Raw genomic sequence first — 11,390 nt, forward strand, 5'->3', positions numbered from 1 at the left:
AGGCGGGTAGGCCTGCTAGTCTCCTGGAGGACCCCATGGTCCCTGGGCTGGGGAGGAGCCTAGAGGGGAGCTGAGGGGCAGAAGCGAAGTAAAGAAGGGGCTTGGTGCCGCAGGAATGATTGGGGGTAGAGAGACGTCTCTTTCCTCCTGTCTGAGAAATTTCTCCTAATTCTCCTGGTCAACTCTTACTCATCCTTCAAAACCCCTTTCCAAATGATGTTCTCCCGTGCTTTAGGAAATTGTCTCAAAACTAAGGTTGAGCTTTGATATCTTTCTCTGGGGTACCTCCAGCCCTGACTGCTCCTGTCAGGGAGTATGTTTGGCACCATATGGTGCCCCCCACCTCATAGGGTGAGGCCCCAGGGGGTCCCCACCACTAATAAGAACAGCTGGAAACACCAGAGAGTGATGAATGAAAGAACAGAGGATGTAGGGAATGCAGTGGGGTGCTGGCAGTCAGGGAGGGGTTTGGGGGCCCGGGACTGAGTCCTGGAGGAGAGAAGACCAAGGTGGGTGGTGCTGGAGGCCGAGGGTGTGTTGGGGCTAGTTCTGTCCTCTGCCACTGCCCAGCCTTCTGCGCTCATGATCTGCCATCTCCTCTTTACTTTTAGAGTCCCTGGCTAAAGTCCTTGTGACTCCAGCCTGAAGACTGACTTCTTGGGGCCATCTCAGCCCGCACGGGCACCCTCAAAGGATGGTGAGGCATTAGCCCCTGGGGGAGGGGGCAAGAGGCTCAAATCTTGTTCTCCTGCTCCTGAGGGACAGACATGGGCCGGCTGGCCAGGCCTTCAGCTGGTGACAGTAACCCATCATACTTTAAGGCACTTTCTTTTTAACCTTATTATTACCCAGGTGATAAAACATAGGGCTACATCACCTACTCAGTTAATATTTTACAAGCAAAAGTCCCTCTCTGTGCCTCCCAACCCGCCATTACTTCCCAGGGAAAACCATTTCTAACAGTTTAGGCCAGGGGCGGGCAAGCTTCTGTAAAGGGCCAGAAAGTAAATATTTTCAACTTTAGGCCAAAAATCAAGACGGAAGGTACCCTGCGGGTACTTAAGTAATAAGAGAGAAAGCAAATTACCTTCAGGTCTCAGGAGGCCCTACCTCACCCTCTTTGGGGCTGATGACCTAACGGCAGGGATACGGGGAGGCTGTGGGTTTTCCTCATCCCTCCTTCGACCTCTCCAGGCTCATCCTGAGGCCGGCCTTCCAGCCCGGAACTATCAGGACGCCCTGGATCAGCTCAAGCAGCACTTCCCCAGGTGAGGGCGATTCTCGGGGGCTGGAGGCCCCGCTGGGGCCCTAAGTCCCACCGAGGGAAAGAATCCCATCCTTGTCTCCATGGCCCAAAAGACAGGACCAGTGCTGATGGGGGGCGGGGAGGGGGGGGAGGAGCCATATTGAGGGCTGAAGCAAAAGGAAAGGAAAACCAGTAATACCAATACTGGCTTTCATTTAAATTTTTGATTTTGTTGTTGTTCAGTGTGAATTTGCTTGCATTCAATTATGTTTTTTAAAATACCGCATTAAAATCATATTCGTCTTGGCGCCTTCTTCAGTGTGGCACCTGGAAAGGACTAGCTCACTTGCCGGAACTGCCCTGCTGGGGGGGCTGGGGGCAGGGCTCATTCTGGGGAAGGGTCTTGAGGCCTCCTCTTGCAGCGGGTTTGTCTTCCCTGGCAGGTTCCCCACTCACTTGACGACACAGATGGACAGCGCTTACTACTTGGTGAGCCCCGGCCCGGGAAGCCCCGCCCTCTCTGGGAAGCCCCGCCCACCCCGCCCCGCCCCGCCCCGCCCCTACTCTCCCCACCACCACCAGGTAGCCCCTCAGGAGCCTCCTGGAAAGGCTGTTGAGTTTGGCCTCAGGATCCGGGTTTGGGGGCACCCTCTCCTCTACTTTGCTTATTTTAGGCAAGTGAGTTAACCCAGTGAGCACCAACTTCATGTGAGTTTTTCTTAATTAATAAAAACCTTGCTGTGAAAACAAGTAATTCTGTATTTAAATTAAGGAGAAGATTCTTCAGCCCACAGTTGATGAGTTAGGGGTACAGCACGTGATGGGAGTCCCTGCCCTTCAGGAATGTATGTTCTAGTATGTGCTGTCTTCTGGAACTTTCCATAAAGATAGGAATGTTCTCTATCAACAGGGTCCAGTATGGCACCCACCAGCCACATGTGGCTACTGAGCTCCTGTAAGGAGCTGAATTTTAATTGACTGAAAGTTAAAGAGCCACATTTGACTAGTGGCTACCCCATAGGACCCGGCAGCTCTAAGTGAAGGAGAGAGACAAATAAGTAAATAGAGAAACAAGATTCACAAAATGTAAGTGCTTAAAAGAAAATAGAAGGTGAAGCGGTGAAAGTGAGTCAAGATTTTGAGCTAAGGTAGTCAGGAAGGGCTTCTTGAACGTGAGACACAGTGACACCATGTCTCACTGTGTCTCACGTTCACAGTGAGACATGGAAGATAAGGAGTTCCTGCCACCCTAGAGAGAACAGGGAAGGCTGTTTCAGGCAGAGGGCACAGCCCGTGCAAAGGTCCTGGGGCAGGATCGGGCCTGGTGTGTTGGAGGAACAGCGAGGAGGCCCGTGTGTCTGGAGCAGAGTGAGCGAGGGGGAGAGAGGGAGGAGGGGAGGGCAGGGAGGGAGCAAGGGCAGGTTGTGCCCCTCTTTGACCTCCACTTCATACCTAGAATGAAAACCAGGGGTCTCCCTAATTACTTCCTACTCTGAGTATGGTAGGCAGTATCCCATTTGATGAGAGCAGGGACCAGAGAGGTAGCATGATTTGCCCAGGGTCATACAGCTGGGGAGAAACATGCACAGCATTCAGTTCTGCACTCTTGCCCACTTCCATTGACCACCTCCCAGTGTGATCGCTGTTGTTCCTTTGCAGTTGCAGGAGATCCGGCAGGGGCTCCAGGAACATCGCAAGCAGGTGAATGAGTGACCAGGAGCTTGGAGCAGGGCTGCCCCTCCTTGCAAGGCAGGGGAAAGGGGGAGGGGGGGGTGAGGACAGGGAGGGGACAGGGCAGGTCTATTGGGCCTTGTGCGCCGTGGAGGTGGACTTGAGCTTTTCCCCCTGAGAGAGGTGGGAGCCCTGGAGGGCTGGGGGCAGAGGGGGCGGGGCCCATAGTAGAATCCCCAGGGTATCCGTGGGTCCCCCACATCTCAGGAGTGCATCTCTGGTCCTGAGCCTCTTCCCTCCGGTCCTGCTCGCTGGTCCCTGCGTGCCTGGAGGAGGCCAGGGGCCTGTCAGCACATCGCAGGTTCGTTGCCTGTGCTAGGAAGGGGCTGTTATGTGCCAGGCATGGCCGGATGCGGTCTCCATGTGTCTGAGGTTCCCAAGGGCCTGGCTCACACTCGGGGGTGGGGGGAGGGACAGGCCTGCACTGGGGGCCCAGCTCCCAGCACGGGGAGCCTTGCCCAGGCTGAGCATGGCTTCCACCCCGCCTGTCCTCCCGCCACCTGGCCCCTTTCTCCTGGGTGCTGGCAGGACTTTCTGCCTGTGCCAGATGTGACTGGCAGAGGGCCAGGGCCATGTCTGCGACTTAGCGGGGCCTGGGGTGGGTAGCTCAGGGAACAGGGAAAGACAGATCCAGAGGCGGGGGTGGGGTGGGGCAGGAAGCAACCAGAACACGGTTATTCATTCAACAGATATTTATCCATCACCTCCTTGCCAAGTGCAGTTGTAGGCGCCAGGGAAATAGCAAAGGAGAACACAGACAAACCGCTGCCCTTGGGGTGAGAGGAGCTTGGTAAACAGAAGTGTCAGATGGTGAGGGCTGCGCAAGGCGGGGGTGGAATTGAGCAGCCCCAAGGCAACGTGGGGGGAACCAAGGTGGGAATGGGTTACAATTCAGGGTGGTCAGGGAAGGCTCACTGAGAAGGTGACATTTGGGCAAACTCTTGAAGGAGATCAGAGAGGGAGTGTAGATGTCTGGAAGGAGGAGTAGACCAGGCAGAGGACACAGCCCATGCAAAGGCCCTGGGGCAGGACCAGGCCTGGTTCACTGGAGGAACAGCAAGGAGGCCCGTGTGTCTGGAGCAGAGTGAGTGAGGGGGAGAGAGGGAGGAGGGGAGGGCAGGGAGAGGACGGGGCAGGTTGTGCAGGGCCTTGTGGGCCGCAGGGAGTACTCCGGCTTTTACCCCCAGGGAGGTGGGACCCTGGAGGGTTGTGGGCAGAGGAGGGGCGGGGCCTGACTCAGGTGCTCACACGCGTCCTATGGTGCTGCTTTGGGGAGGATGGATATTTGGGGGCCAGGATAGGAATTGGGGTCCAGTTGGACCATCCAGGTGTGGGAGGCTGGTCACTGAGCCGGTTTGGTGGTGAGAAGCAGTCAGAGTGTGGATGTGTCAGGAAACTGACAGCATGTGCTGAGTATCGAGACGTAAGGGGAGGAATTCCGTGGTGGTCCAGTGGTTAGGACTCCGTACTTCCACTGCAAGGGACACGGGTTCGATATCTGGTCGGGGGAGTTCTGCATGCCGTGGGGTGCTACCGAAAAAAAATAAATAAATAAGACGTAAGGGGATGAGGAGGACCCAGGAGGGTTGCCCGTAAGCACCCTCCTCCCCCAACAGAAGGCCCCAGGTGATGATCCCTAGCTGACTTGTGGTTTCGCAGGGACCACCTCCCCCTCCCCTGTTTCCTGTTCCTCGTCTCCCAGCCTCCTTGCTGTGTATTTAAAATCCTGAGCAGCAGCAGCAGTGGCAACGCCCCCGGCTCCCCAGCCCGCCTGCACACAGCTCTCCCCAGGGAGGACCAGCATGCAGGCAGGAGGGAGCAGCACTTTTCATGCTGAGTGCATTAAAGTGCCAGTAAATTGCACATTAACGAGCCAGGGAGAATTGGGGAAGGCTCCCCTGGGCCTCGTGCTGCTGGGAGGCCCAGCTGGGGAATCCATCGCCCGGCTACCGTAGGAGGCAGCCACCTGGAGCGCCCAGAGCTCAGGGAGGGGGTCCTCCATTCCAGCCTCTCCCTCCACCATCCTGCTCGCCGCCACCCCCCCCACCCCCCGCAACCAGCGAGGGGCGTGGGGTGGGACCAGGCTGCCAGTGGAGGCAGGTAAACACTGCTGGGCTCCAGGTGTCCTGACTTTAGGAAATTGCCTGTGAGGCTCTGAGCCTCAGTTTTCTCATCTGCAGAATGGGAATGCCAGCGGTGCCCGTTCAAAAGAACTGACAGCCACAGGGCTTATGCCACGTTCCTTAGCAATTATTTCTTTCGGTGAATCACAATATTTCCCCAGGATTTTGGAATTCGCTCTGGGCCAGACAGCTTCTTGGCATCCACCATGGAGGGGCATGTACATTCGGAAGGCCCATGGCACTGCCTCCAAAGCCAAAGGCCAAAGACTAAATCCATGTCACCCTCTACGGTAGCCACGGGACACACGTGGCTATTTACACCTTAATTGGCAGTCAAGTGGCACCGTCCACATTTCAAGTATTCAACCTTAGCTGGCGGGTCTAGAACATTCCTAATATCACTGTATTTAGTCCATCTGGACTAAATATAGCTGCACATTCCCGTAGAGCCCCTTATCGGGCCGAGAAGGTGGGTCTCCCCACAGCGAATTCCTGGCAGTACTGGCAGTTCGTGTCTTGCGTGGTCTGTGTCCTCAGCTGGCTGCCAAGCACGTTCTAGGTTCGTGCCTCGCCGTCTACTCCGGCAGCCCCCAGCCCCACGTGGCTATTGAGCACTTGAAATGTGGCCCGTGGGACAGGAGGGATTGCATTTTTAATTAAACTTAACTTTATATTTAAATAGTGACCTGCAGCCAGTAGCCACTGTGCAGGGAGGTACAGTCTCGAGGAAGGAGAGGTTAAAAACAAATCTGGTACCTGGGCCGGATAAATGCTCTTGAGAAAAGCAGTAGGACGTGCCATAGGAGGGAGCCTGTCCTAAAGGAACAGATGGGCAGCCTGCTGGGAGGGAGAAAAAGAAAATTTAGGGTGCCTTCCATGACCACAGAAACTGTTCACTTAAATCTGGAATCGGTAGTAGCCACATGGCTTGACTTTAAATATAAAATAATATAAGTGACCCTCCCACCAGGGCCCCTGACTTCCCCGTCGCCAGCCCTGCTCGCAAGAGGTAACCATTGGTGTCTTAGGATCTTTGCAATGTTTCAGCAGATTCAGATGTCATCCCCATAAGGGGGACATGCGTACACACGGCTTTGCTTCCTGAAGCCATTTTAAGCAAGGGGTTGGCATTCAGGCTTTTGTTTCCAAACATCCCAAGAAAAGCAGCTGGATGGGAACCCCGATCTGACTTGACTTGCGACCATATTATAGTGGTGACTGGTCATTAGGGCTCAATTTTGTCACCCGCAGCTAAGGGTGGCCTCTGGGTACCGAGAGCTTGCTTTTTGCTAGGTGATCGTGAATCCACCCAAAAACGTTCAAGGGAGGCGGTGTAGCCTCACTTTGTGAACAGGGAAACTGGCTTGTAGGAAGGTATTCGCACTCAGGGCTGTCCTTTAATGAAGCTTTAGCTGGGATGACGTTCCCCTTCCAGGCAGAAAACTTCCTACAGATAGTGGAGACCTGCGGCCAATCCCTGGGCTTCCAGCTGCAGGAGGTAGGTTCCTGGGTCCTTGAGTAGGGTGGGGATAGGCTTGGGGCAAAGGGTGCATCCTCGTGTCCCTCACGACCCTGTGCTTACAGCACCAGGGAAACCAGGCGTTCCCCATTGAGCAGCCCAACCAGGACCCCCAGCACCCAGAGGCCAAGACCCCACAGCCCTCCAGTCTCCAGGGGCCAGACTTCGAAGACGTCATGGCCACGAGGTCATCCGACTGGCTCCAGCAGACCCCCGGAGTGGACGATCACGCAGGCCATCAGCTAGACATGCGGCCGTCCTGGGACTCGGAGCCCCGGTTTTGGCAGGATGTTCTGACAGAGCAGCTCTGGCAGATTTTTGCTGGGACCCAGGACCAGGGGGAGCGCCCGAGACGCAGGAGTGAGTCTCCCTGAGGGTGAGGGGAAGTGGGCAATCAGGCCGCGTGGAGGGGCAGCACCGGTTGAACTGGCTTCTCCCCCTCATCCCCTTCTGTCGTCATAGCGACAGAGCAGGCGCCAGGCCAGGTAAGTAACTGGAATCCTCGGTACCCGGAAGGGTGGGCTTTGTCCTGGCTGGGCCCCCTGGCTTTGACCTCTGGATGCCTGTGGGATTGGCATGCCTCCCCCACCCTCAGCCCTTGGGTACCCTCAGAGGACCTGAGCCTGTCTGCAGCTCCGCCTGGACGGGAGGATGGGACTTCAGGCAGCTGGAGCGTCCTGCCACACTGCCTGGGCCCGCCTACCATGTTCCAGTTCTCAGACCGACCCTGGGCAGGTCCTTTGGTCTGAACTGATCTCCCCAATTCCCGCGGGCAGGAAAGCCAGGAGCCAGCACCACGACACTTGGGAGTGAAACTGCTCCCCAAGGACACTTTGGGTAATCCTGGTGGGAGGAGGGCAGCCCGCCCGGGTGGGGGGGTGGGGAGGGGAGCCATGCCTGCCACTGATCCACTCTTGTCTCTGCCCAGTTCTCAGCCCAGCTACGCCCTCCCCCAGCTCCTCTGAGGGCTCCCGAAAGGGAAGCACAGGACTGGGCACTGTAGGAGAGGGGGTGTTCTCCCGCATGGCCCAGGTGAGACCCCCGCACCCCACACAAAGGCTGGGGGGGGCTGGGGCGGGAGGAGGATGTGGCTCAGCTGTGACCTCGTCCACCCGCAGGAGCTTGCCGTAAAATCCTATCAATTTCTGAAGCCCATGTAAGTATGTCCCAACCTTGTGGTCTGAGGCTAAGGGAGCCCAGATGTGGGGGTGAGAAGGCTTCCTGGAGGAAGGGACATAAGGGTTAGGACCTTGAAGGATGAGTAGGAGTTTGCTGGGATAGGGCAAAACATGTCAGGCAGAAGGGAGCAGTGTTTGGTCATGGGAGAAGGAGACTACTTGGAGGGGTGTGGGTAGAACCTGGGGGGATATAGAGTGCCATGGAGAAATGAGGCCTGAGAGAACCCCAAATCTGAAAAAGAACGAAGCCCCTCTGGGGCTTGATAGGTGCCCTGCTCTGGGCAGAGAGGCTCACAGGCGGGCTGGTGATCCTGAGGCCTCCTCTCCCAAGATGCTGGGACCCTGAGGACTTTGAAAACACGTGGAATAGGCCTGATGCCTTGCCCTGGCAGTCCAAGAAGCTGGCCGTGCCACACAGAGTGGAGAAGATGCGGAGGCTAGAACATGGGGAACCCGTGCTGGCCACGGCCGTCAGCAGTTTCACGCGGCACGCCTTCACCTGCGGCAGGGGCGGCGTCAAGGTGTGGAGCCTGGTCGGCCAGCTGGTGGAGGCCAAGTTTCCGGAGAGCTACCTGCGCGTACAGGTGAGGGTAGGGCTGGCTCTGGGGCGGGGCTTGTGGGAGCAGGGAGAGCCCCCCCACCCTGCAGGGGAGGAAGCTCACCCCAGGCTCTGCCCACCCCAGACCCAGGGGGCCTACCTGCGCACCTGCTTGCTGTTCTCAAACAGCACGGCCCTGCTGACGGGCGGCCACAACCTGACCAGCGTGAGCCTGTGGGACCTGACGGCACCTTCCCTGTACGTGAGAGTGGAGCTGCCCTGTGCGGGCCTCACCTGCCAGGCCCTGGCCGCCAGCCCTGAGGACAACCTGGCCTTTGCCGGCTTCACCGATGGCAGCGTCAGGATCTGGGACCTGCGGAACCAGAGCGTGGTCAGGTGTGGCCCAGGGGTGGGCGGGGTCACCCTGAGAGCCCCTTCCCACCTGGACCCCTGAGTAGGGACCCAGCAGTCTCAAGGCCAAAGCCCCTTTCCTTAAGGAACTCTTGCATTTGAGAGTTGAAGACCCAGGTTCAAACCTTGGCTGGGTCCTTGAAGCCCAGTTGTGGTACTTCTTGCCTGCCTCAGTTTCCCCATCTGTCACCCGGGTGTGACTGAACAGGGGGTGTCCTCGGGGGCCCAAAGCTTAGAGTTTCAGCCCTGACCTCCCTTCCGATGCCTCTCCTGGCCAGGGACCTGCCGGGTCACCTGAACGGTGCCAAGAGCATCGCTGTCAAAGACCAGCACATCTGGACGGGGGGTCTGGACGCCTGCCTGCGGTGCTGGGACCTGAGGACCACTGGGGAGCCCCAGGAATACCAGTTCGAGTCTCAGGTGTGCAGCTGGGATGGGGCCTGCTTGGCCAGGTAGCAGCTGGGCTGTGGACTGAAGGAGGTGGACACTGGCGGGAAGGGCAGGGGTTAGTGGTACCTCAAGTCTCAGTGGTGCTCTGAAGAGAGGGGTCCTTAGCTACATCCTCCCCAGTTGCCCAGATAACACTGGATGCTTTCGTACTCTGTATCAGGGGTTCCTATTCTCATTGAGTCTCTGTGATAATCCCATGAAGTAGAGAGGACCACACCCATTTTGCAGATGAGCCAGCCAAGGCCGGATATGTGAAGTTGCTTTTTGGGGGTCTCACAACCAGGAAGCGGGCAGGCAGTCGGCCCCCGGGATGGGTCCCTGTGCTCCTGCCACCTCTCGGGCCCCGCTGGGACCTGGACAGTGTTTCCCTGCTGCCTTCTCCCCAGATAATGAGCCTGTCCCCCAGCCCCTGGGAGGACTGGGTGCTGGTGGGCACAGCCAACGGCCAGCAGTGGCTGCAGCCCAGCCTCGGGGGCCAGAAGCACATGGTGGGGTGTAAGGACGGCACCATCCTCGGTCTCAAGTTCTCCCCGCTGGGTGAGTGGCCAGGATCGCGGCGGGGAGTCTGCCGTGGTCCCCAGCCTCCTACAGGGCCCTGCCTCACTAAGACTGACTCCACCCAGCCCTCTCTGACCCTTCCTGACCCACCCAAGCCCTTCATCAGCAGGAACCGCCCTGAGTGATGCTCTCCGCAGGGGTGTGAGGGAGGTGGGGGGCTCCCTGTTTCCCAGATCCCCAGGGGTCCAGCCCTCAGCTGCCAGCTTTCCCCATGACCGGGCCCCCCTCTGCCTTCTCCCAGGCCAGTGGTGGGTGAGCGTGGGGACGGACAACCTGGTCAGCGTCTTCAGCATGCCCATGGGGACCACGGTCGTCCAGGTACGGGGGTGGGGCAGGTGGGCGGCATTCATTGGGCTGAGCCCAGGGGTCCAAGTGCAGAGACCCCCCCCCACCCAGGGACCACGTTTGAATCGATGGGCAGATGTTAAGGGCAAGGATGGGTGAACCCCCTCGCTCTGCTCCCCGACTCTCCCAGGTACCCGAGACGTCCTCCATCATGTGCTGCGACGTGTCCCCCAGCAACCACCTGATCGTCACGGGGTCCAGGGACCACGCCTCAGTGTACCAGATCACGTACTGAGGGCTCGCCAGCGTGAGTGGGGCGAGCACAGCTGGACCTATGATCTTTGTCACGTGTAATAAAAGCATTTGGAAAAAGCACGGATACAGTGCTGCATCCTATCTCCTGGCCGTCTCGTGGAGATTTGGAAGGACTTTGTCCAGCCTGGGTCTCTGAGCCTTTTGAGTCCACATTCCCTGAGAATCGGATCAGAGCCACTGACCCCTGCCGTTGGGGGAACTGGATGTAGAGCCCTTCTTTTTTTTTTTTTCTTTTTTGTTTTTGGCCACGCCACGCAGTATGTGGGATCTTAGTTCCCCAACCTGGGATGGAACCCGGGCCACGGCAGTGAAAGCATGAAGTTCTAACCACTGGACTGCCAGGAAATTGCCTGGAGCCCTTCTTTCTGCTCCACTGAGCTCATCTGATCTCATGGAGAGATGTTTCCCAGCCCTGCCTGCACAGTCCCAGGGATGGGGTCCTTGGTCCTTCCCAAGTTACCTGTGTCCCGTTAGATCAGTGCTTCTCACCTGGGGGGCTGAGTCTAACCCCCGGGGGACACTGGGCCATGTCTGGGGACAAATGTGGCTTGTCGCGACTGGGAGTGCTCCTGGCCTTGAGGGGTTGGGGGCCAGGGACGCTGCCTAGCACCCCACAATGCCTGGGACGGCCCCACAACCAAGAATTATGCAGCCAATGTCAGCTGTGCCGAGGGGGAGAGACTAGTTTACGGGGTGGCTCTTGCTGGCCAGCACTTTTCCACCCTCTCAGTGGGGCTCTGAAATCACCATTTGCTCACCCCGTCCTTCTGGGATGAGCAGTATCCCAGGTGGCGTCAACGGGTCTGGTCTCCCTAGCTGGAGAATTATCCTATCTCCATCCCATGCCTTCAGAAAGCCCCTGGGCATGACCGTTTCCAGCAGCGACCCTGCCACCCTGCCACCTCCCTCCAGAAGCTTCCCAGCAGCAGCCCTGCTTTGCCCCCCAGCCCCCGTAACCCATGGTCCTCGTGGCAGCCCCCGTGAACTTCCAGAACCCAGCTCTGACGGCTTCACCACCCCCACCGGCCTCTCCCAA

The 11,390-nt window shown here is 57.9% G+C and overlaps 1 protein-coding gene across 1 annotated transcript; it reads left to right on the forward strand.

Annotated features, from left to right (window-relative positions):
- The first annotated feature begins 3,844 nt into the window (after positions 1-3,844).
- TLE6 (TLE family member 6, subcortical maternal complex member) lies at positions 3,845-10,412 on the forward strand. The gene is made up of 13 exons (XM_036847778.1): positions 3,845-4,061; positions 6,536-6,598; positions 6,685-6,979; positions 7,082-7,104; positions 7,396-7,456; positions 7,548-7,651; positions 7,738-7,775; positions 8,129-8,381; positions 8,481-8,731; positions 9,025-9,166; positions 9,583-9,733; positions 9,996-10,072; positions 10,230-10,412. Exons 1-13 carry the CDS (start codon positions 3,987-3,989, stop codon positions 10,332-10,334), a joined length of 1,638 nt encoding a protein of 545 aa, XP_036703673.1. The 5' UTR covers positions 3,845-3,986; the 3' UTR covers positions 10,335-10,412.
- Positions 10,413-11,390: the final 978 nt, after the last annotated feature.

This window comes from Balaenoptera musculus, chromosome 3 (assembly GCF_009873245.2).
Source record: "Balaenoptera musculus isolate JJ_BM4_2016_0621 chromosome 3, mBalMus1.pri.v3, whole genome shotgun sequence".
NCBI classification, from domain to species: Eukaryota; Metazoa; Chordata; class Mammalia; order Artiodactyla; family Balaenopteridae; genus Balaenoptera; species Balaenoptera musculus.